The sequence below is a fragment of the Ochlerotatus camptorhynchus genome, unplaced genomic scaffold (genome assembly GCF_037179485.1).
Source record: "Ochlerotatus camptorhynchus isolate MF236.1 unplaced genomic scaffold, CSIRO-AGI_Acam_v1.1 ptg000624l, whole genome shotgun sequence".
Classification (NCBI taxonomy): Eukaryota; Metazoa; Arthropoda; class Insecta; order Diptera; family Culicidae; genus Ochlerotatus; species Ochlerotatus camptorhynchus.
The window spans coordinates 586,325-612,962 of record NW_027041103.1 but is presented as its reverse complement, the minus strand read 5'-3'; the positions used below and the strand labels follow the sequence as shown (position 1 = coordinate 612,962).

Below are 26,638 nucleotides of genomic sequence, written 5' to 3'. Positions count from 1 at the left end.
GAATATACTTAAGAGTAGGTAATTTTTTTTTGCTGATGTTAAATGGAACCAATGGAACTACTATATGCGATTTACTCAAATTTGGGTTATTGGGCTGAACCCCGGAATTGAGGGAAAAGTACTTAATTTTGAGTAGTTTTTCATCTCCGTGCAGACTATGAATATTGAGACCATAGTATTATCCCCAGCTTGAATCCTGATCAAGTATGTCCGGCTGCTTTGATGTCGACATCAGAGTTAATCAACATGGCTCTAAGCAAACATTTTGCAGATAATCTGAACAGAGTGGATATTAAAAGTTAATCCAAGTGTGAGCTTATCAATGCACAGAAAATGAAAATTACCCAAAGCTTGAGTTTAAACAACCCAAAATTAAGTAAAACCTTTATAGTATCCCATTGGGTAAAAATCAATGTGTTATGATGGTTAATTTTAACTCAACGGTTGAGTAATACGTATATTACCTACAGATGAGTAAAAAACATACGGAACTTTTGTGGGCCTCAATTTACTCAACGCTGAGTAACTTACTATAAAGCTTGTGTTGAGTGAAAATAACTCTGAGTTGGATGAAAAAATACTTCCACGACGACGCCATTTGTGATTTTGCTCCCTTCGAATGAAGTGTTCAATCGCGTGCGACGTCCGGAAGTTTTCTACCGCCATCGGTTTTGTTATTCCTCCATTGAGCGGTCGATTTATTACTTAAAACGCGAGTGGTTATTCATCCTTTTACATAGAAGTACCCGAAGTACCCGACGAGAAGAAAATCTTTTATTTTTTTCGTTCCATCTGGATTCTTAGTGAAGTTTCCTGTGGCTGTTCCATTCTCCTTCGATACCTTCAGTTGTTTGGTTCCGAATCCGTTGTGTATTGCCATACACCGACGTAATCTGGTGAGTTGTGAATCCTAAGCGCTAGTGGAGCGCAGATAATTAATTTCATTTCTGTTGTGTTCTTTTATTTTTAGATATCCGGTACCTACAGCTTCCAGCACAACATCAGTTTCTTGATTTCCGTCCGTTTTTTGATTTGGTTCCTCACGGTGGCGACCGTATGAAGATGGAACAATTAAAGAAAATGGTGGATGATGGGAGCTTTGATCAGTTAACATAATATTTTATTTGTTTTGTTCGTTGTGTTTATTTTTTATTAATTTATTTAACAGTTGAATGAATGACAATAAATATGTTGTTGTCGTCACGGTTTTTATTGTTCTTTATTTTTGACATCTATTCCGGATTACGTGCTCGTAATTAAAAATCCCGGTGAAATAACCCATGGTTGAGTTAATTTGACCCAAAGCTAGGTTTTTTTATTCGGAAAAAGTGGTCGGTAAAATAACCTATCGTTAAGTTAAATTTACCCAAAATTAGGTTTTTCCTTATTGATTGAATTTACTCACTGCAGTCTTTTCTATCATTTTCCCAAAATTAGGTTTTTTCATGTTTACCCAAAATTAGCTTCTCGTACGGAACTTCGAGGTTGAGTCAAAAGAACTCTAATTTGGGTAATTTTTTATTTCTGTGTGACGTTTATATATAAATGTCATTGTGAGCTTATCGCTTATTACATTTTTCTTGTATATATTTTACGAAAAGAATAGTGCATCAGTTTGAAGACAAATATCTAAAGAAGGCTTACTAGAAGTGTGCATACTAATGATGCCAGGAAGATTAGGACTTCCGATTGCCCAGGAAAATCCTTTGTGGATTTCCTGGCACGACTCCAACTGGATACCTATTTTGAATCCGGCAAATGTTATGGATTATTTTTCTGAGAAATCAAACCCCTTTTACGATCGCACTTGCAACAATGAAATCGTTCGCATGCAACGGCAAAGTTTGGATTTGCTCAAGTGAGTACTTATTATTGTTTGATATGAAATGTATCAATGAATGTAATAAATGTTTCTTTTTCAGTAACATGACGGGAGTAGAGTACATTCTGTTGCATGTTCAAGATCCTATTCTATATGTTATTCGGAAGCAGCACAGACACACACCATCGGAAGCAACGCCCCTTGCAGATTATTACATTATTGCTGGAACCGTGTACCAAGCCCCGGATCTGGCAAGTGTGTTTAACTCGAGGATTCTATCCACAGTACATCACTTACAAAGTGCATTTGAGGAAGCCAGCTCATATTCTCGATACCATCCAAGCAAAGGCTATTCATGGGATTTTTCTTCTAATAAAGCACGTGAGTAATGCTATTTTTTTTCCTTTGGTTTGTTTTCCGTCGATCTTGTTTTCCGTGCTGAGCACCAATGCTACCGACGCCAGGAAGGCAGCTCCCACACACCTGGACCCTACCTATATACCCATCAACTCATGAACCGAGGACCAACGGCTTTACTTCCCTTCCAAGGAAGGCGCAATCAGAGATGTTTTGCCTCAGAACATCCCGGCGGCGCCGACTGGGATTGAACCCAGACCTGCTGGGGTGAGAGGTAATCACGCTTACCACTACACCACCGGCGCCGCTAAGTAATTGCTATTGTTATTGTTTCCTTTTGTATACTTTATTAAAGTGATTTTTAGCCTGATCACTTTTATTGTTTGCTATTATGTACTATCAAATCAATAACAATGATAATGTATTTTCCTTGATTTGATAAAAGGTACAACCAGCAGGATATCGAAAAGTAAATAAATTACACATCCCTAGTTTGTATTCTATTCAAAACTGATTTCCCATACAAAAAAAAAATGTTTGGGAAATTCGTTTTGAACGGAATAGAGAATAGGAGTGACAATTATAAGGGGCTGTTCATTAACTACGTAGACCGTTTTTTTGGGATTATTGACCCCCCCCCCCTCCCCTGCGTAGACAATTTCCAATACCCCCCCCCCAGAAACATTGCTACGTAGTTTATGAACAGCTCCTAATTACGATCAATTTTATTAGTAATCAAAAGTTTTGTATTTGTATTTATTTAGTATTACGTTAGCCTGTAGTTCACACTTTTTACCAGTTCTTGAGTCTCACCTATCGAATCCGTATCTCCTGCACGAACTCGTCGCGAAACTTCCCGTTGACCAAAAAACTTTTTAAAGAGCCAAAATCCCAGAATTAGAAGAAAGAAGTCTCAGCCATTTGATTAATTTCATGTTCGCAACCATAAATTTCAAAGTTTGGCATTTTAAATATGTTTTAGTTTTAGAACTTGAAAACTTCTCACGTTCCCAAATATTCTCCTTAGTTCCCCTCCATGTTAGGAATTTTCAAATTTAAATAAAACACCCTGAATATTCAAGATTTCTAAATCCAGCTTTTCTAAACATGAAATCTTTAAAAAAAAAATCTAAGTCCTCAGAATTTCCATTGTTTCCATGAATTTTGATTCAGAATTCAATTCCCTTGGAATTACCTTAAAATTTTCCTTAAAACTTTTGGAATACTCCTAAGAAGAATTATTGTTCTTAAAAATGAAAACCTCAAATTAAATTTATTACATTGTAATTCGTAAATTTGCTAAATAAAAAAATGAAAATACATAAATGTTTTTAAAGATGTTTCAGAAAAGCTTGGTCGATAGAATCTCATAATATGAGGGCGTTTTATTATGTTCGCTAAATGCTCAGAATTTATACTACCAAGAACATAAATAAAGTTGCGCCGATGGTGTAGTGGTAAGCGTGATTACCTCTCACCACACAAGGCCTGGGTTCAACCCCAGTCGGCGCCGCCGGGATGTTCTGAGGCATAAAATCTTTTAGCACGCCTTCCTTCGGAAGGGGTTGGTCCCCGGTCCATGAGTTGATGGGTCGATAGGTAGGGTCCAGGTGTAGGAGCTGCCTCCCTGGCGTCGGTAGGATTGGTACTCAGTACCTTTTGGCAAATTTCTATTGCTGATTATTCATGTATAAGTCAACTAATAAGCAGACGCCTTGCAAAAAGTTAATAAGATCATGTGTCAAATGAAATGTATACGCGGTCACACATACCTTTTATGCATTCTTATAGGACCTATGTGGTTTGTCTTGTGGAATGTATAAGGCTTATGTTTTGGCAAGAATGTATAAGTGAAACACATGAATAAAATAATTGATTTTTGTTTCGTGAACATCGACGGAAAACAAAGATCATAAATAACTGAAGATGATAATTTGTTTCTTCTTTAATTTTCTGAGGGTAGGGTAAGGTGGGGCAGCTAGAACATTTATTAATATATTTGTTGTCCAAAATCAACAGGTTCAATGCGACCCCAATTTTGGGTTTCTTTTTCAAACCAACATTCTGGCTACATTGAGCTTGTTGATGTTGACAATCAAAAAGTTAAATAAATCAAGTAGAGGATCCATCTTGCCCACCTTACCCTACAAACAATACTCGCTTAGCTCATTCGGTAAAGGCGCAGTTATGAAGCAAGTCCATGCTGGAGGTGGCAATGAAAACAGTTTTTTTATTTGTCACGGATTAGTATATGAAGTCGCGGATTTCTTTGAAGAAATCGAGGATCAAATTTTGAAAAAATCATGTAACAGCCCTACAATTGTGATATTGGTATTATATGAAGTTAAGTATGTACATACAATGTTTTAATATATACAATAAATCGAAATGGGTAGAATCTGAAGCTCACTCACTAACTTTATGAATATCGTGCAGTCTTCAATCTATCACAGTTGCACTCGTTTTGCACGTTTTTTTTTTCATATTCTTTCAGTTTCTCGCCTGTTTTACCAACTGGTCCGCACTCGTGTTTATTTCAGTTACCATGGGGACGTAATTTGTGATTAGCCCCGGTCCCTTTTAAATTGTATCATTATTTCAGTACCAACATTTCAAAAGGGCGATACTGACAAATGTAAACAAACTGAGTTTTTATAGAAATGGACAGCAAGTGATGCATTACTATGAACAATTTCATAAAATTTCACAAAAAAACATGTTTTGTCACCCTAAATTAACATTTACAAAAAGGCGTAACTAACTTTTGTTGTTTAGTATCGTGAAGTTAATTTCGCCCCTCGGATTGTTCGCCATCAGCGAAAACTGCATCCAGGTTTGAATTGTGGCCTAATTTTTGATTTCCGTATTTTTTATGGCTTTCATGCGAATATTGCTGTATTTTTTTTATGTATAACATAGTCTCGTAGCCATAGCGTTTACAACGGTGAAAAAAAAAATTCCCAGAGTACCCCACCTACGTATTTCTAGTTGTAGTTGCTGAATGGCATTATTCTTAAATGAATATTACAAGATTGCCCACAAGTCAAACTACCTTAAGATTGGAAACCCCAGAACCCGATTCGGCCAGCAACCCAGCTCAGAATGTCTGGAGAGTCACGCCCATTCCGAGGTTACTTTCACTTACAATAAGCTCCGCATGTATGCATCACCGTTATCAAATGGATATTGGTCTTACATACACGCTTCCAGGTTCGAATATATTCTTTTCAAACCTGGCACGTATTTAGTTTCTGTTTTTTATTAATTGTAAAATGTATTTGGACTGGTCTCACGATGTTAATTTGATCCTCCAATCCATGGGTTCCGTAATTTTGATTTTCTCTAAGCTTTGCATCTCATTTCGTGATGCACCTTTGTCGTAATACTTCCTTTAACGAACACAAATTTTCTTGCATAGTCATGGTCATGGAGGAGGTTTCCGTGTAGTGCTTTCCCCAGGAACAGTTCGCGGTCACCAACTGCCACCCGTCCAGTATCGGGCGTATCCAGCGAGGCATCTTTCATTTTGCTCGCAATCTCCGACACCGGCGAGAGACCAGCAGCCGAGCACTTTTGCAAGCGGAAAACTTGCTGTTTAACGGCAACGTGTAGTTCAATAGAACTCCACGCCGAAAGTGTAGCATCCGAACTCGTAAAACCGGACTGCCAACACCGAACATTGTAACTGAATCTGCGTTGTATATTTTGGAGGTTAGATTCAAGTTCATTCGAGCCACTCAAGGCAAACACACAGAAAAAAATCTGAATTTTAACTATCGCGTAAAATCTCCCTTTTACCTCTCACCCCAGCAGGCCTGGGCTCAATCCCAGTCGGCGCCGCCGGGATGTTCTGAGGCATAACATCTTTGATCACGCCTTCCTTCGGATGGGAAGTAAAGCCGTTGGTCCCCGGTTCATGAGTTGATGGGTCGATAGGTGAGTCCAGGTGTGGGAGCTGCCTTCCTGGCACGTCGGTAGCATTGGTGCTCAGCACGGAAAACAAGATCGACGGAAAAAACAAACCAAAGAAAAAAAAAAAATCTCCCTTCGTTTAATTTTGAGCTACACTTGGCATAAACAGTGAAATCGTTTACCTGCTTGCATACAATATTGCTAATTTATGCGATATTGTGCTTAAATTTACACGAAATATCGCGTAAACTTATGCCAAATCTAGTGCGCTATATCTCGCAGAAATTTATATGAATTTTTCGAACGGTGCAGGCAAAACAACATATATCATCATGATAACTTTATGAACACTTGCAACTTAATTTCAGCACACAAATTAACAAATTTCAACGTGGAGTTTGAAATTTATTTTGTATCTATATTTATTTTTTCTTATCTGATCTTTTTGAAATTTACGTAGGCCTAGTTCATTATTATTTTTCTTTTTGTGTAGAGTTATTCAAATCATCACTTATCTTTTTTTCTGTATTGTATTTGGATTCTGTTCTTACGAGGTTTTTTTTTGCGGTTTATTTAGACTTTTTTGTAATTTACTGAGTTTGTGTGGGTGTCTTAATCAATAATGTTTTGTTGTTTTTGACATCTTCCACATCCAGAGGGCCAGTCACTTTCGAATGTATGGGAATGGTAGGAAACCATTTGGAAATCTATGAAAATTTTCAGTTTTTATTCATTATCGTCTTTATGAGCAGTTTTAGATGCACAAAAATTGCACGAGTACATTACTATGGTGATAAGATAAAAACGCGTTAATTTGTTTCCTTCTGTGAAAGCATGTTTAGTCACAAGTCGTGGATTTTCTGATATTCTCCATACTGCAAAAAATATTTTCCTACCAATGAAGGGGCGACATCTCTCGGATCTTCAGTATAGCTACTATTCAAATCATATAATTAATTCACTCATAAATACATTTTTTATGTGGATTTCGAAATTTATGCGGTTTTAATAAATTCGATTTTTTTATGCGCGGCGCTGTCGTTGGGTAGGAATCAAATTCGGATTACTTTCAATATTATTGATATTTTTCTTGATAAGTGATGTCTGATTATGTAATCGCAATACAAGCTGAAAAGCTACAGTGACCTAGTGAGCACCATAGCTCGAGTCGTTGTTAGTATTGTGTATTATATGGAGAGCCCAACCTAGATACTAACCTATTAAGACTGCAGTTGGTAAACTCTCGAAAAAAAATTGCTTTATTGTGCTACATATACTTAGTGGCTACGAGGTGGCCATCAATTTTAAATATTATCGCTTAATTTAATGTTTGGCACGACTCAATAGCCTGAACGTCATCGTTTGGGGTTGGGCAAAATAAATTAAAACCCAAAATGTGCAAACGTGAGAAACTGGTGAGACTATGGGAAACCTAACGACAAATTACCTTCACTAGATGCGATGTTGGAGAAGGAAGGTCCCAAGCAAACGGGACTATCGCATCTTTTATCTTCACTTCTCTTTTTTTCTATCATGCATGGACAAAAAAAAAGCAAATACCGTCGAACGTGCATGTAAGATGTGATGTGCAGACTAGTTACCACACTATGAGCGCTTCTTGTTTTCCTTTAGCCTACTCATTGTAATAAGCGTAGATAGACCAGTGGTAAAGATACGTTGGTAGTTCGAATCCGGTTTGTACCACTTTTATGTTTTTTTTTAACATAATGTATTGCTTTTTGTCAAACAATACGGAACGGCTGACTAAAACGTGCACATTTTAATTCTCTCCGAGTAACCGACAGATCTAAGAAAGAGAGAGAACGTACTGAGATAGTTTTTTCACGACGTTAATGAAAGAGGACTGTCTTCATACGGAATTTGTCATGCGCTTTTTAGAGTGCGACGAAAATAGTAATACAATATTTGTCATCACTGACTCCGCTCTCTCTAAGTTGATGCAAGACAGCCCTCACCACTACTACTGAAACAGTGTTCCTATTAATGGAGGACAAGTTTTCGAAAAATTTATACATTTTAATTATGATGTAATGTTTTTCTAGTTGAATAGGGATTGAAAGCTATAGATTTACGCATACAAATTGTATGTACATCGTTTATTAATTTTTTAATAAATACATTTGCTTAGTTCCTCCATTACTGGTTCACCCACCTTTGACCTTTACATGTAGTTTTAACGAAAGTCCAACTATTGTCTTTATTCAATAAACATTGTTTTTTTGGTGTGCCATACAATTTTAGATTCGGCCAGAGGGCGACCCCGGCGTAGTGGTTAGGATCCATACCTCTCACGCCAAAGTCACGAGTTCAAATCTCACCCCCGGATGAGTCACAAATGACCGTAGAGCGTTAAAGTAACTATAAAAAAAAATCGGCTTATAAGTTTGCCACCACACCACCGGCGCCGCTAAAAACCAATTAGTTATTTATTCTTCAACACGTTAAAGGCTCGTTCTTTACCGTTTTGAAGAAGAAATATCTAACTATTTTTCAAAGTGATAGGGTTACGGTATGTAATGTGGGTCTAGTCCTTTCATTCGGCCTATCACGCAAATAAATAATTAATTAAGGAATATTACACAAAAAATAAGGAAAATATTGATCACTGATGATTGATAAATGTGTACCACACACAAATCAATTTATATCACAACATTTCAATACATTTTCAGCTCTCGTAAGTAATAAAACTGGTTGAGAATATCACTCTGTTCGGAGTTTTTAGCCGCCATGACTTCTAAGGTTAAGATGGGAAGGTTGCACTGACGATCATCAAATGGCCTGATTATGGCATTTATTGAATGGAATTACCTGATAATACACACTAGACGTAAAACTCACAGTTACTGTTTGAATATTTTATGTTTATTTTAATTGTTTAACAACGTTTTCACAAGTAAATCATGGACCCAACTTTAGGGACACATTTCTTTTCTATGTTCCTAACTTTGGCCCATGAAATTCATTTGACAGCATATAGCAATAAGAGTAACGTCAACAATGTGGTTTGCATTTGGATGATAAGGAACGAACAGGAAGGGAGATTTTTTCTGCCAAATCTGTATAATGAACATCACAATGTTTTGATTTAGATATTCTGCGGTCGAAAGACGATAAGCGAAATTTTTAATTTTTAATTTTTAACTTGAGTGATTTAATGTAGTTTTCGTAAAATTTTCTCTAAGAAATGTTTTGAGGAATGAAGAGTATTAAGTTAACAGTGATAGTGATAAAAAAAATACATAAGAAAACGTTACCAAGAGCGTTTTTTTTTGAGAATCAAACAGGATAGGACGAAGTTGCATCCATAAATAGACCCAATTTGGGGACAATAGACCGATATTACATACATTTCCCTGGTGAGTTTTTGTCTTAAAAAAAGTAAGTTTTTCAACTTTTTGCGGTTCCTGATAGCAAACGACATGATAAGCATATCTAAGCATACCATTTAGCAGTAGAATATCGTTTGCAGGTAAATTAATTGATGAGTTATGATTAAAAACGTAATCTATGGCTGCATATTAGACCGAGGTTAGGGACGTATACCCTACCTAATCGTAATCAAATTAAAAAACGAGTCTTTACGGGCCATACATCTAATTGGTTTTATCAAACAGATATAATTTTCCTTTCCTTGTATCACGGCTCATTCTTCAATTTTACTACGATGAGATATCGCTTTGATAAATTAGTTAGATATTTATTCTTCAAAACGTTAAAGAACAAGCTGTCGAACTTGTCGCAAGAAATTTTCCTTCTTTGAATCATATTCATTCTTTGACGTACAATTTGGTATGATCCGTGGAGCCAATTGCATACAATGTGTGTGTGTTGGATAGGTACGAACATTAAAAAAAACTCCATACTAACAAAGAAAAGATATCATGGGTCCCCATGACATACATATTAATCACATGGCGACTCCTTATAGGCCGAATCTAAAATTGTATGAAGCACGAAGAAATCAATGTGTGTTGAATAAAGACAATAGTTTGACTATCGTTAAAACTAAATGTCCTGAAATAGGATTACACCGACTACACCGATTTCAGGAGCTTGACCTTGACCTATAGGTATAGCAGCCGGTGGTGGCATAACTAATTTCAAATAATGCCCTCCGAACACTGGCACTTCATTCGGTCCCATTTGCTGCTGCATTCTATTCCGGAATCCCCCTCTATACAGCACGTGGACGAGTGCAGCGAGGAAGGCGCAAAAACAGAATATAGAAATGTGATTCCGTGGGTGTTGACAGGAATATCCCTTCTGCCCGGTTCCGGTTTGCACCATTTGCAGGAACAATAACGGACATCTTCAACCCCCGCAACGACCGCTGTGCTGTCCACTATATAATACGTGCGGTCCTGTGTGTATGCATTATCTATAATGACAGAAGCAGGCAGCTTTTGTCTGCTACCGGTGAGTGCTCAGATGTTTTGGAAACCGACAACCTGGGAGGACCCTCGGGAGGACCTACACACTTAGTTTTTGCTACCGAGCTCGGCTGAGCAAATCTCGGCACTATAGCTGTTAAATACACTATGCCCTTTGTGCCTCCTGTGGACAAAAATCATTATGATGGTTCGGAACTGATTTCGGGATTCAGCAGCTGCTAATGCTCTTAATCGCTTCGAGATAAATGCAGACCGGTCCGAAGCGTAGAGCTAGTGCCATTGTTTGGGTTGGGCTATGGAGCTACAAATATCTGCTGGGAAGTAAACTGGGTTGTTGGTCTTATCTAATATGGGGAAAGCTGCGCATGGGCTACAGGCAGACTTAATATATCATGCTGTTCTTCATTTACCTTCTCTTTATTTTAGTTGATGAAGTTTTGAAGTTGATGATACTTGCAGAATTCAATTCGCGTCTATAAAGCTTCTATAATTCTATACTTCTGTGGGAACAACCCACAAGCAACTGTCAGTCTGTACGTTAAAATGTCATGCCCGCCATGTTTTCGCCAAATCATCGTTCAAAGTATCAACGTGTAAAGCTAATATTGTTTTATAAATAGAGCATTAAAGGGACTTTCAGCCCTGGGCTGGTTCGTCTCCGGAACTATAATAAATCAAGCTGAACATTGCATTAGGTCCTAAGTAACATTGACAGATTCTCTTCGTCGACTTTCCCAGTTTCAGCACAAAAAAGAAGCTTTTATCTAGCATCTAATACGACAAACACATCAGGAAACGGTTATGTGCTCAAGTTATTAACGAAAGAGAAAGTCGACGAAGAGAATCCATCAATGTTACTTAGGACCTAATGCAATGTTCAGCATGAAATGAAGTGGATCCTTTTCAGTTGCTAGAACTAGTAGGATTAGGACAAACTGTCTTTGCATCCTAGGCATTGGTGATTTCTAGTAACACTGACAATGCAATCAACCTAGGCGCTGCTCTCCTTCTTCTTCATTCCTTTATTTAACGGCGGTCTCTGTTCTGCAATCTAGTGCCAATCACCGACGGACATCGATTGCCATCTATTAACGGCAATCAAATGTGCAGGAAGGCAGCTTCCACACCTCCGTAGGATATATCGCATCCATTCAACACACATGAGCCAGGACCAACGGCTTTACTTCCCTTCCGAAGGAAGACGTGACCAGAGATTTTTATGCCTCAAAAAAATCCCACCGACCTCTGCTGGGATTGAACCCAAACCCATTGGGGTGAGAGAGCAGTCTCGTTTACCACTACACCACTGGCGCCGGCATACACACTTAAATTTTTTCGCCGAGATTCCAACAGCCGAGTAGTTCTACAATTTATTTTGCTGAGATTCAGTAAAACAATTGCCGAAACTCAGCTAACAAATACATATTTGCTGAGATATCAGCTAACAAACAGATATTTTGCAGATATATCAACAAAAGTAAATGCCAAGGTAACACGGAGAACAAATTCGTTAAGTTAAGATAACAATCCTAATAGTTACTTTAACATGGAAAATATTGTTGTTTGAAAGAAACCTATAGTTATTCCAACATGAATTTGACCGTCAATCTTATACTCAATTCAACTATAACTTTGATCAATTATAACAACCGTCAAATGTAATTTATTTATTTAATTTGGTTTCAAGTGATCATCATAAATCCACATACCTTTAACTTGTGATGCGTAGAGTAGGCGATAAGATAGCTGGCTCTCTCACGCAGATGAGCACGGTTCAAATCTAAGTTGAATCTTCTTGTTCACTTTTTATGATTTTGCATTTGTGTTTTTGAGATCGATAGAGAAGCAACACAAACTTCCTTAATATGTCGATAATGAAGAGCAGTTTGTTTAATAAACATTGTAAAATGTTGCTTTCCTAACAATAGTTTTCTTGAATCAACTAAAGCATAGTTGTATTTTGAAGTTTGATGTTTGTTCATCTACTGAAAAATATAGTTGAGCTAACCGAGGAGCCAACTATGGACTTTAGTTGTTGCCCTCTATATATAGTCAAATCAACTATAGTTTCGGGTTATCTCTAAAACAATTGAACAATATAGTTATTTTGACCGGAAAAATAATTGCGTCTGCTATAATTTATTCTCCGTGAATCGGCTGTTGAAGATTTTACCGAGCTAGATTAAGTGTGTAGGCACTGCTCGATTGGCTCTGGATTTGGCAGTTCGTTTGGCTCAAAATCAGCCGGTTACTCCTCTCTTATACACGGATTGAAATTCCCCTATACCTTTTGGCAAATTTCTATTGACATTACCGTGCAGGCGCCGTGTGTTGGCAGGGTCCAATATTGGACAGTTTGATGTTTATAAAGTACCATCAGTTAAAACTGTATTTTTCAGCTTTATCTCTATTCTCTATACATTCTTAGGTGTTTCTTAGAAGATTATCATGTTGGTGTACGCTGAATCAAAGAGTAAATGGTATTAACATTGAGCTGTCCATAGTTGGGCGTTGTTGAACTTGTGGTACTTGCACAACATTTCATGTGAGTACCAAAGTAACCATATAATCACAAAATAGCTTTAGGTGTGGGCTCAGTCATATCTTCAACCAGGCGCTTACGAACAAGTGAAGTTTTAGGAAAGATGTGTTAAATATGTTGATAGATTTGAAATAAGAATTAGGATTGTTGTGCTTTAGTTTTCGGTAAGGTATGATGTGTCAACAAAACCCTTTTGAGCAAATTTTCAAACATCAAATTGATTGAGTGATTTATTGAAAGACATTGCGTTACGAAAATTGACAAGTCATACATCTAACATAGTACTAGTAGCAGTGTCGCATAATCTTATCACAATTGCTGCAAATAGTGCTGGAGGGGCCGGCAGGGCTGAATACGGATCAAAACTAACATAACTAACACTAAAATGATCCCGGAACTAACACTTATTCATTGCACTTTTAGTTATATATTAGTTTTATTTATCTACTAAGTCATATATGCTTCTTTCTAATGTTTGGATCAAGTACAACTAATACTAATCTACCTTTATGTATGTTTAACTCCCTTTTAACCCATTATCTTTCATCGCACTGCGTCCTAGCAAGAAGTACGGTCGACTTGTTTCGCGCTCCGTTAATTTGGAAGTTTTCTCGCTATTATCTGACGTAAATAATCAGTTTTTTCTCGCTTAGTGATTCCTGGCATAATTCCCGATAAATTTATCAAAAAGTGAGTTTTTTCTGAGAAGAAAGTGTGTTTTCGGCATCATCGGAAGGAAAATTGTTTTTGCGATTGCCAATTCGCCAACCATTTTGCGCACCATCGGTGCGTGGTAACGCATACCTGCACACGGATCATCGTTATCGAGTGTCAGCATCTGCCTCCACATTTAAACCGCTCATCCATCATCGTGTGTTCAGCTGAGTGCCGAGCTTCATACAAGCACACACCAACGAAGACCGCCCGCACACGCGGAACGAAGATCATCCAAGCTGCGCGTCGCTCCGCTGCTGCTGTGTAAACGCTCGGTGGTAGTAGTATAGGATTATCAGATAAGTTTTTGTTCTTGTTTCTTTCTTTCTCCCATCAGTTAATTTTTAAGTTTGTGTTTCTGTGTTAGTATTTTTTTTCGTGTATTGTGTCAGAGTAATTTTGATTATCGTTGCAGTGGTAGAGCGTTTTTCGCTCCCACTAGTACGGCAAAATGGACATTTTGTCGGAAGACGAAATGGACGTTTTGTCAGAAGATGACACCACTTTGCCACACGATAGCAAGAAGGGTCGAAAACGTCTGTCGTTGATGCCATCCCTGGTTCGTCATCTCAGTCTGGTAATGGACAGGGACAGATAAGCCCCCGATCGCGAGCCTACCCAGAAGACTCGACCGGCCCATGGGTTGTTTACTTTCAGCCCAAAAAGAAACCTTTGAATGTAATGCAAATTACTCATGATCTGACGAAGCGGTTCTCGGCCGTGACCGAAATCTCGAAGGTGAGGTACAATAAACTTCGCGTTGTTGTCTCTAACCTGAAACAAGCTAACGAGATTGCTGCCTCCCAGCTTTTTACACTCGAGTATAGAGTGTACATCCCAGCTCGTAATGTGGAGATCGAAGGTGTGGTCACCGAAGCTAGTCTGACCCCCCGAGATCTTGGCGAAGCAAGCGGTTGGCCGTTTCAAGAACCCCTTGCTTCCCACGGTTGAGATACTGGAAGTCCAGAAGCTGAACTCAGTATCTTTCAGCGAGGGTAAAAAGAGCTTTACCCCCACAGATTCGTTTCGGGTGACCTTTTCTGGTTCAGCCCTTCCTCACTACATCGAGTTGGGAAAACTTCGGCTACCTGTGCGTTTGTTTGTTCCTCGGGTCATGAACTGCCAAAACTGCAAACAGTTTTTACATACGGCCTCTCACTGTGGCAGCAAGGCACGCTGTTCCAAATGCGGAGAGAAGCACGAGGATGGCGCCTGCACAGTCACTGCACCAACATGCATGTACTGTAAGGGAACTCCTCATGGTCTCTCATCGTGCCCGGCGTACAAACAACACGGGGAAAAACTATCCCTTACAGGATACCTTAGACAATTTGTCTACTTGGGCTATTCAGCTAGGTATCGAATTCTCCACGGAGAAAACTGAGTTGGTCGTATTTTCTAGGAAGCATAGCCCAGCACAACCAAAGCTTCAACTTTTGGGTAAGCCGATCACTCATTCTATGTCCTTCAAATATCTTGGGGTCTGGTTCGATTCAAAATGCACCTGGAGATCCCACATTGAGTATCTGAGACGAAAATGCCAACAAAGAATCAATTTTCTCCGAACAATTACCGGAACGTGGTGGGGAGCCCATCCGCAAGATCTTCTAACGTTGTACCGGACAACGATTTTATCGGTTTTAGAATACGGTAGTTTTTGCTTCCAGTCGGCGGCTAAAACGCACATAATCAAACTGGAACGGATCCAGTATCGCTGTCTTCGTATCGCGTTAGGATGCATGCACTCGACTCATACGATGAGTCTCGAAGTGTTAGCGGGCATGTTGCCACTCTCTGATCGGTTTTCGGAATTATCCCTCAGGCTCCTCACCCGTTGTGAAATTATGAACCCACTGGTGATTGCAAACTTTGAAAAGCTTCTTGAGCTGAACCCTCAAACTCGTTTTATGTCATTGTACTACGTGTACATAACACAGGATGTCAGCCCTTCGCAGCATAATCCCTATCGTGTTTGCTTCTCCGACTTCGTCAATTCTGTTCATTTTGATTTATCCATGACGCAAGAGATTCGCGGAATCCCAGAGCATCATCGTTCCATGATTGCTCCGTCAATCGCTGCAAAGTTTGGCCAAGTTGATTCCGCAAGATCGTTCTTCACAGATGGATCACTAATAGAGGCGTCCGCAGGTTTTGGTATTTATAACGAATTTCATAGCGCCTCTCGAATGCTTCATGCTCCTTGTTCCGTATATGTTGCTGAACTGGCGGCAATACATTATACGCTAGAAACGATCGCCTCACTTGCACCAGATCATTATTTTATTTTTACGGATAGTCTCAGTTCTGTCGAGGCTATTCGCTCCATGAGGCCGGTAAAGCACTCCTCGTATTTTCTCATGAAAATACGAGAGCTTCTAAGTGCTTTACCTTTAAGATCTTTTGTCATCACCTTAGCATGGGTCCCATCTCATTGCTCGATTGCGGGCAATGAGAAGGCGGACTCACTTGCTAAGCTGGGCGCTATGCAAGGCGATATTTACGATCGACAAATCGCCTACGACGAATTTTTCTTCATTTATCGTCAACAGTCACTCGCCAGCTGGCAAAATAAATGGAGTGAAGGGAGTTTGGGACGATGGTTGTATTCAATTATCCCTAAGGTGTCGAAGTGTCCTTGGTTCAAAGGTTTGGAGGTGGGTCGAGATTTCATTCGTGTGATGTCTCGCCTCATGTCCAATCACTATTCACTAAGCGCTCACTTGTTCCGTGTTGGGCTGGGGGACAGTAATCTCTGTGAATGTGGACAAGGTTACCAGGACGCAGATCACATTATTTGGTCATGTGCTGAGCACCGTGGAGTCAGATCCGAGTTGTACGATTCCCTTCGGGCTCGAGGTAGACAACCTAATGTTCCAGTTCGGGATATTTTGGCTAGACGCGATCTGGAGTTTATGCAACTCATATATGTTTTCTTGAAGAATATTAACCATAGATTGTAAGTTTGATTAACCTTGTGTTTAGTTTGTATTTTGTATGTGCGTGTGTTTTTTTTTTCTTTTTTTTTGTAGATTTGTTTCTGTAATAATTGTATTATTACAGAGTTGATATAACGTCGATAGGATTAAGTATATGTTTTAGAAATAGTGAAATTTTTGAATCATAAATCATATTCCATATCTCCTTTTCCCTCTCCCGATCCAAACAATTGTCATCCATTAACCTCGAGAAGACCGCGAGTAATCGGTTCAAATCCTTTAATTTTAGATTTAAGACATTTATAATGTATAAAGAAAATGATAACTTGGCTCTGTAAAGTTTATTCAATTGAGCCTGTACAAATAAAGTAATTAACAAAAAAAAAAAAAAAAACCCATTATCTTTATGAATGGCGAATCATATGACGTGAGACACGTACAAGCTGAAACTCAAAGAATTACTTCGAACAGGATATCAAACAAATTCAGGACCAATGCAAATGAGACCAGAAACCAACAAGGCGTCGGGGCGTTATATACTCGGAGAGGTATTTGATAAACCAAAAGTGGTAAGTTAAAATCATAGTGGAGCCAAGGATCATGAGAGGTAATTGTCAATAATTCATTAATTAGTAGAAATCTCGACACCTTTTTTAAGGGAGTGTATCGGCTTTTGTAGGCGGTGCGTTTGGTCGTCTATTTGGCGTAGCTGGTGGCTCGCCCACGCATACTGGCACTATCATCAGATAGGGGAAATTTCCCTCTACCTGCTGGTGGTTTTCGTGAGCGTGTGCGAGCTGCCGATAGCGCCGGATCGACGATCGGATGCATTGTTTGCAGGAGCTGCACCTACCCTTTGAAAAAGTAATCGAGAAATAACAATATTATCCTGTAATTGATATTAATATTTTTATATATCAATGAAATTAGTCATGACAGAGTAACAGAACAAGTTTAAAAACAGATAGGGAAGGACAATAGACACAAGTTGACACAATACACAAGACAAAATGACAAAATAAGTGACGACAGAAGACAAGACTGGGACAAAAATCAACCGTTAAAAAAAAAACAAGAATGCGCAATTATATTATCAAAACTATTTGGATCAACACAAAAACAACAGTGACCAAATGGGCACCATAGCCTAGGAACGTCTGTGTGTTGATTTAAAATAGAGGCTCATAGAGGCAAAATTTATCATAAAAAGGGGTAGAATTTAAGCAAGCAATAATAAAAAAAATATCTTTAACCTTTGTTGAAAACTAGAAAAACATCATGTCATGTAAGAAAACAATGACCATTTATATAGCTGCTGAAGGAATATTAACGATAAGTTATAAGAAAATACTGATAGACCTTATGTTCTGATTCAGAAATCTTATAACATTTTTTACATTTTGGACTAGTCTAACATTTTTCGAATATACGTACTAGAAAAAAAATTGTTTAGACTAAAATACAGGTATTCCTCGATATAACGCAACTGTCAATTTTGATTTTCCATCGTGAATATCGCGCTAATAATAATTGAATCATACAAATTAATATGACCAATAAATTGGGGATTATCTCATCTGTCCGCTGGTGATATTACTTTGCTTGTAAAGCTATGTTCAATAAGCTGGTTTTGGAACAGGTGGCCACATTGCCCCATTGACGATATTGCCCCGCTTTCCCCATTGCTCAAAAACAATGCCCATACCAGGTGTACGGGCAATTTTTTGATACAATCTTACTCACTTCCTTCTGGTTTAATTTCAGCCCAGGTCAAATTCCTGTCGACTTTTTTGATTTCTTTGTTGAGGCTCCGCCGCCATGACCTCTGAGTCTACCTCTACTGTTATGTCCTGCTGGGTTACAATGTAGCTCTTGCTTGCAGATTTCGTTTGCGCCGCTACTTAGCCATGTGTTGCCGAGCTCCACTTTCGTTCTCAGATTTCTGTTGATAGCGGCTTCTGATTATGATACCCAGTAACGCCTGTTAGAGAACCTTTTAATGTTGTGTTCTACCATCGAAGCCTAGTCCAAACTACTTCAAACTAGGGGAACTAGCCTTGTTGATAGTGGATGGACTAGAACTAGAAACAAGGAAACAAATTAGATAGGTATTTATTTTTCATCCACGTTATTCCTAACCTTTTATTTGCTGTTCTGTAGTTTGAAGTGGTTAGACTAGGATTCCAATGCATGGTTATTATCGGTGTTATTGCTTGATTTTGTTGCAAAGGAATCCGTTTTTGACTAACAAAGGGGTGCGCTTTTGGAGGGTGTTCCAACACTCCAAAGGGTATAAAGAGCGGTACCTTAATATTAGAGTCGGATCCTTGTGATAAACGCAAGAATGACAACTGTATCAAAACCGAATACTTCATCATTTCTCAATTGTGATGGAGTAATACGACATGCACTAAACTAAGGACACGGGGTATACCACAATAGATCAAATAACTGGTCGCAGTGGATTTATGTTCCGATCAGAGGAAAAAAATGATACAATGATGCATATAATGATTATGATATACCGCGGATACACTTGGACGACAAACTATGAGCATAAGCATTATTTGTATAGAGCACTATAATAATACAGAAAATAGACAAGTATGACCAGGGATGTGCTCATGATTTATTATACAAATAATGCTCATGTTCATAGTTTGTCATACAACTGTATCCGCGGCAATACAATGATCCATGTAATTAAATAAGTTCTTTGACTGTACCGTTTCTATTCGAAATGTTGTAGACAAGTGATCAATATTTGTGCCAACTCCAAACGTTTAAACAAAAATGCGTTCCTTCCTGTCGGATCATATATATGTCTTAGCTATTGATACAATGGTTGTTACTGGTCAGCATTTACATTTTGTCAGAACATGAACTACAATATTTTTCAAAACATGCGCATGATAAGAAAACGATGCGGATGTAAATATTCGTTACGGATGCGGACGCGGATATTAAATTATATTAGAATTATTTTTGAAGATACTTCCAGCGGATGCGGATATACAAATTAAAATCAAAGCATGAAATCGTGTTGTTTGATTATGCTTATTTTAAGGTTTATTTGTTAAATCTTGACTTCAAAAATAAAAAAAATATATACTTAAGATTTTTTCTTGTTGAAAATTAAAGCATAAAATTATTCAGAAATATTCCTTAAACATTAATTAACATGTATGGTTGTTTAAAACAGAGCGTAACATTATTGACTGCTTAGGTTCAGTGTGAAAACACTGCTTTATTCAATTCATTGCTTTATCCAGACCGTATGTACCAAACGGCAATGGACGAGGCAATGAAAGAGCCAACATTCAGTCACTAACGAACAGGTAACCAGGCAGTGAATGATGAGGCGGATGTCTGTTCATATTCATATGAAAAGAGATATTGAATCTGAATGTTTTGCGAACTGGTTTAAATACAGATGTTGATGAAATGTAATGATAATATACGGTGTTCTTTTTTGTTGTCGCAAGTACCTATATCATATGAGGGGCTGTTCGTAAACTACGTAGACAGTTTAAGGGGTTGACAGTTATCCATGGCCCATACAAATTTTAAAAATTTAGTAAGGACAATTGTCTACGCAGGGGTAGGGGGAGGGAGGCGCCAAGAATCCCAAAAAACTGTCTACGTAGTTTATGAACAGCCCCTTAATAGTTTATTTTGTAAACATGAACATTTTCTGCTATTGTTCTTGTGAAATCTTAATTTAATTTAGCAAAATGAGTAGACATTTTGTATTTGAATAACTGAGAATATTAAAAGATTGCTAATATAGTTGCACTTTTATGTTGATTACAAATACATGTTTATTAATCCCTTCCTAGAATTATCGAAATTATGAAGCACTGCATTCAGTAAAAAAGAAAGAGAATCTCTGGTATATGTGTACATTGATTGATAAGCATTTACACCACCAATATAATATAATTAACTACCTTTTTAACAGTGAAACTTTTGATATCCATTTTAGTTGCTGAGAAAAACAAGACAGAAAAAAGCAAGGAAACACCAGCCAAAGAAGAACCAAGTTCATTGTTTCAACGACAGAGAGTCGATATGCTCCTAGGTGATTTGCTGCGAAAATTTCCACTCCCACTTCCTCAATTTCACCAGACACAAAATCAATCTCATCAGAATCAAAATGGCAATACTAATTCCAACAATACGGATGGACAAGATGGGGTGAGCATTAAACAGGAACCCGTAGAACATGCATCAAATAATCCAAACGAGGCCGGTTCAGGCATGCTTATGCAAGTAATCAAGGAAGAATCCCGCAATGATATGAAACCTCCGCCGGAGAAGAAGATTAAGATGTAACAACGTTTATCACACAAGAAGTATTTCACGTGCAGGACATTAAATAATGCTACCTTAAATCTTATGCAATCTTTCATTTTAAGCGCTTTCCTCAGTGCACTCCTCTTTCTGATAGCCATGTTTCACTCGCTAAGTCTGTTAATATACTGATGCAATGTGAATCTGATAGAATCTTCCAAGCCTTTTGATCAGCTGTTTGTTGCCCGTGCCGATGTATTTTAAATCGCGCGTTGGTAAACATTAACTAATTTGAATGCATGCCAATTAAACTAAATCCGGGCAGTCTAGTCACAACATTAAAGGTGAACATACAAAGTTCAAGTATATTGATGCAATACACCAGATCGGGGTGGTAGTACTGTTTGCAGTGACTTAGAAGAAAATAACATCGAACATCGACACAATTTCTACTTGTGCACTTAGTAGTTTAAGTGTATTTGAAAAATCTTAATCGGGATTAAGACACCATCATCAACTTGTTGAGAAGCGTAAACGTTTTCTGCTGAGGCCGGTGGTTAAGTGGTACGTGTGACTGCTTTATCACCCCAGTGGGTCTAGGTTCACTTCCATGTATTGATGGGTTCGATATCTAGAATCAATGTGTGGAGTATACGTGTGCCTACGTGCGGACCAGACACCGACGAAAAATAAGCAAGAATAATAATAAAAAAAAAAAAAACATCTGTTGTAGACCAAACACAAATATTATTGAACTGTCATGAACCTCGTTTTTTTGCCGAATATTATTTAATGATCGGTACAAATTATAGAAAAAAAATCAGTTTACCTAACTTTTTACTTGATCATCCGTTTAAAAATGGCTGGAATACGTTCAGAATACGCATGCCCGACACCACCAAATGGCCCAAAATTCTATCACCCCATCATGCGACATATAAAATAACATGAGAATTTGTAAATAAGATCACAGGGGGTAATATCTGGAAAGGCAATATTGTGCTCCTTATTAAAAAAATCACATTTAAATTAACATACAACCCCGCCGCAGACACGATGTATATTTCCGGTTCCGGTGAGCATGCTGCCGCCGCAAGCTCATGTGGATTTTATACAAGCGCCGCCGAATGAAATGCTCTGTGTGCTTATTTGGCGTCCACATCGTGCATCGACTGTAATGCTGGGTTTAGACTGGGCAAGTCAAATGATCAACTCAGCTGAATTCAATTAATTATATGATTTGAGTAGTAGCTATACTGAAGATCCGAGAGATGTCGCCCCTTCAGTGGTAAGAAAATCATTTTTGCAGTATGGAGAATATCAGAAAATCCACGAGTGGTGACTAAACATGCTTCCACAGAAGGAAACAAATAAACGAGTGTTTACCTTATCACCATAGTAATGTACTCGTTTAATTTTTGTGCATTTAAAACTGCTCATAAAGACGATAATGAATAAAAACTGAAAATTTTTATGCATTTCCAAATGGTTTCCTACCATTCCCATACATTCGAAAGTGAATGGCCCTCTGGACGTGGATGATGTCAAAAACAACAAAACATGATTAATTGGCTTGAAAAGTTGAGCCTGGTTCAACTTTTTCAATTCAAGTGAGTTGATCAAGTCAGTTGAATGGCATGGTTTACACGTTCAATTCGCGTTCAAGTCAGTTGAATTCAACTGACTTGAAAGCAAATTGAACGTGTAAACCTAAGAGGAAGAGGTGACAATTAGGTTTTGCACCCTCGGGGTTAACCTCAATCTGACGACAGTTCAGTGGTACTGTTTACGTGGACTTAGGCTGTGAACCATTTGCCGAGTTAAATTTAACTCGTGGTTAAAAGTGACATTTCGAAAGTTATTTCTTATGTTCGAAAATCCCCGTGCTGTCGATCGACCGGTTTTCGAGCCATGGTTGTCAAAATTTAACTTCTTGTCTGTCAGAAATAACCATGCTCGGATAGCAGGGTTAATCGATAACTTTTCATCTGTCAAATTTTAACCAAAAGTTAAAATAATCCACCAAATGGTTCAGAGCCTTAGTCGATTGTTTCTTGGGTGGATTTTCTCGATAATTTTTCTGACTGCAGTGAGATGTACATAGCATTTCTGCAATGTTCACGAGCAACATCCTTGCAACGCGCTCTTCCTCGACAATTTTCAAGTTAAAATTCAGAAACTTTAGAAATTTTTTTTCGAAAAAACGACTAAGGCTCTGAACCATTTGGTGGATTATTTTAACTTTTGGTTAAAATTTGACAGATGGAAAGTTATCGATTAACCCTGCTATCCGAGCGTGGTTATTTCTGACAGACAAGAAGTTAAATTTTGACGACCGTAGCTCGAAAACCGGTCGATCGACAGCACGGGGATTTTCGAACATAGAAAATAACTTTCGAAATGTCACTTTTAACCACGAGTTAAATTTAACTCAGCAAATGGTTCACAGCCTAAGTGCTTGTAAACAGTACCACCACCTAGGGGAAGGACAGCTCCAAGTATCAGTATCAATACCGATGGTGGAAATATTAAATATTTTAATATGTGTGATATTTGCAAATCTTATACTTAGTATGACAGTTGTTTTTTGTTTGTTTTTGACTATTTTTGTTTTAAGTGTACATTTGACATTCGTTTAATCAAAAATGCATTTCACACGAGAGGCAAGTCATTCCTTTGTGATCTTGCTGGCCACCGCCGCCACCAAAATCCGCTCCTTGTTCTCATAAATTCGGCATTTTTGGTAGCTGTTCTCAGTGCACATAATCGGCCGCACTTCCATTCCCAGGAATTAATTTCCACGAATTCTTCATCGTCTGTGAACCAATGTGCTGTTCTCCTATTGAACAGGAATCGATTGACAACGCCGCCCCTGTTAACGGAAGCCCAGAGTGATGGTCCCGTGGTCGTATTACGCTCGATTTTCCATGAGAATGCAACTTGGAGAGATTTGTTGCTGGGGGAACGTCTAGTACCGTTTTTATCATGAAAAGCCGAAGTCGAAATCGATCAGAGCTATCGAAAACGAAAATCTAGGCAAAAATTATGACAAACAGAAAGCTGCAGGCTGCAGTAAACATAAACAACAACGGTGCAACGTCATTGAGTGTATGCGTTTAAGTTACACTGTTATTTTTTTTTTACTTTGAAGCTTTCCGCTTGACAGTTAATATCATTAATATTTATACTAAAAATTATAATATCTACCAATTTGAGAAATTTTTACATCAAATATTACTTCAGATCAAGTTGTACTTCCCCTAGACCACCACAGACAAACAGACATAACACTCGCAAGTTGTTCATCGAACAAGCATTAAACGGTCCATTTAAAAGTAACGTAGTTGGTAGCACCGCCACCTGTGGCGCGCATAGTCAATTCCCTTGCGTTTGACGTTTGCACACTACCGCCATCTGTTCAGCGTACTACCCATCACAGTGTATTCAACAGATGGCGTCAATGTTTTAGCGACGATGTTTTACAGTGAGAAATATTCAATGTGTTATGTCTGTTTGTCTGTGGTACCACTGAACTGTCAAAAAGGTTTAGCCGTTTAACACTGAGTTCATTTGTGACGTCACGCTGGACTTAGCCGATTTTTTCTCGGGTGGATTTTCTCGATAATTTTTCAGACTGCAGTAAGATGTAAACCACATTTCTGCAATGTTCACGAGCAACATCCTTGCAATGCGCTGTTTCTCGACAATTTTCAAGTTAAAATTCAGAAATTTTAGATTTTTTTTTTCGAAAAAACGACTAAGGCTGTGAACCATTTGCCGGGTTAAATTTAACTCGTAGTTAAAAGTGACATTTCGAAAGTTATTTCTTATGTTCGAAAATCCCCGTGCTATCGATTGACCGGTTTTCGAGCCACGATCGTCAAAATTTAACTTCTTGTCTGTCAGAAATAACCACGCTCGGATAGCAGGGTTAATCTAGAGTCGGTGTATAATGAGTCACGCCAAGAGAAAAACAGTTGAACTCGCATCACGGTTTTCGAAATATTTCCTTTCTTTTCACTTGGCAACAGAGGACTTCTACATCAATTTCAAATGACTTCTAGCGAGAACAAAAAATAGCGTCTGTAGTTAATCATTATATCAGTGATTATGTCAAATTATTTTATCAAAAAATAATAGAAATTTCCATTACTCATCATTACCAAACGTACCCCATGACAATTTAATGCTCACTGCGTGTTTATGATCATTTCTTCGATTTTATTTTATATTTTATTGCAATACCTTTCGTGGACCTTGCATAGCATCGTTATGTTTGTTTACTTTGCACGATAGGTAGCCGGTTTGACAGTTCAATAGGTAGACTTGGCTTCACTCTTGGCGTGACTCATTATACACCGACTCTAGGTTAATCGATAACTTTCCATCTGTCAAATTTTAACCAAAAGTTAAAATAATCCACCAAATGGTTCAGAGCCTAAGTGCTTGTAAACAGTTAGGTTTTGCACCGTCGGGGTTAACCTCAATCTGATGACACTTTAGTGGTACCACAGACAAACAGACATAACAGATTGAATATTTCTCACTGTAAAACATCGTCGCTGAAACATTAGCGCCATCTGTTGAGCACACTGTGGTGGGTAGTACGCTGAACAGATGGCGGTAGTGTGTAAACGTCAAATGCAAGGAAAATGACTATGCGCGCCGCAGGTGGCGGTACTACCAACTACGATACTTTTAAATTGACCGTTAAATGCTTATTCGATGAACAACTTGAGAGTGTTATGTCTGTTTGTCTGTGGTGGTACTGTTTACGTGGACTTAGTCGATTTTTTCTTGGGTGGATTTTCTCGATAATTTTTCAGACTGCAGTGAGATGTAAACCACACTTCTGCAATGTCCACGAGCAACATCCTTTCAACGCGCTGTTCCTCGACAATTTTCAAGTTAAAATTTAGAAACTTTAGAAATTTTTTTTCGAAAAAACGACTAAGTGCTTGTAAACAGTACCACTGAACTGTCAAAAAGGTTCAGCCGTTTAACACTGAGTTCATTTGTGACGTCACGCTGCAGAACATAGTACCACTGAACTGTCAAAAAGGTTCAGCCGTTTAACACTGAGTTCATTTGTGACGTCACGCTGCAGAACCTGCAGACCAATTACACGGTTAGAAAAAAGTACCCAAAATTAAGTTCTTTTCACTCATCTCGGCACGATAGTGCAGGAACCCAAAAGTAGGTAAAGTGGGTCAAAGTAATTTTCATTTACTTGTGTGCAGTTCGTATGGAATTTTCCACTGGCTTTTTAGGCTGTGAACCATTTGCCGAGTTAAATTTAACTCGTGGTTAAAAGTGACATTTCGAAAGTTATTTCTTATGTTCGAAAATCCCCGTGCTGTCGATCGACCGGTTTCCGAGCCACGGTCGTCAAAATTTAACTTCTTGTCTGTCAGAAGTAACCACGCTCGGATAGCAGGGTTAATCGATAACTTTTCATCTGTCAAATTTTAACCAAAAGTTAAAATAATCCACCAAATGGTTCAGAGCCTTAATCAAAAGTAAGTTAGTTGTACCCAACACCCGCATAAGCGCGAACCATAAATTGACCTTACCGATAATGGTTATAAATTTTTTATAATCCCTGCTAAACTTCAACTGAAATGGTTATGGAACTTTACATGAACGT

At 38.3% G+C, this 26,638-nt stretch overlaps 2 protein-coding genes across 2 annotated transcripts in view; one reads left to right on the top strand and one right to left on the bottom strand.

The window, feature by feature from the left end:
- LOC135714173 (uncharacterized) overlaps positions 1–21,453 on the bottom strand; it is a 46,974-nt gene extending 25,521 nt beyond the window's left edge. Inside the window, exon 1 of the mRNA XM_065237479.1 lies at positions 21,087–21,453. Coding sequence (XP_065093551.1) covers positions 21,087–21,152 — 66 coding nt within the window. The 5' untranslated portion in view covers positions 21,153–21,453. The remainder of the gene's footprint in view (positions 1–21,086) is intronic.
- On the top strand, positions 1,556–21,037 carry LOC135714174 (mediator of RNA polymerase II transcription subunit 6-like). The gene is made up of 3 exons (XM_065237480.1): positions 1,556–1,858; positions 1,923–2,203; positions 20,684–21,037. Exons 1-3 carry the CDS (start codon positions 1,662–1,664, stop codon positions 21,031–21,033), a joined length of 828 nt encoding a protein of 275 aa, XP_065093552.1. The 5' UTR covers positions 1,556–1,661; the 3' UTR covers positions 21,034–21,037.
- Positions 21,454–26,638: the final 5,185 nt, after the last annotated feature.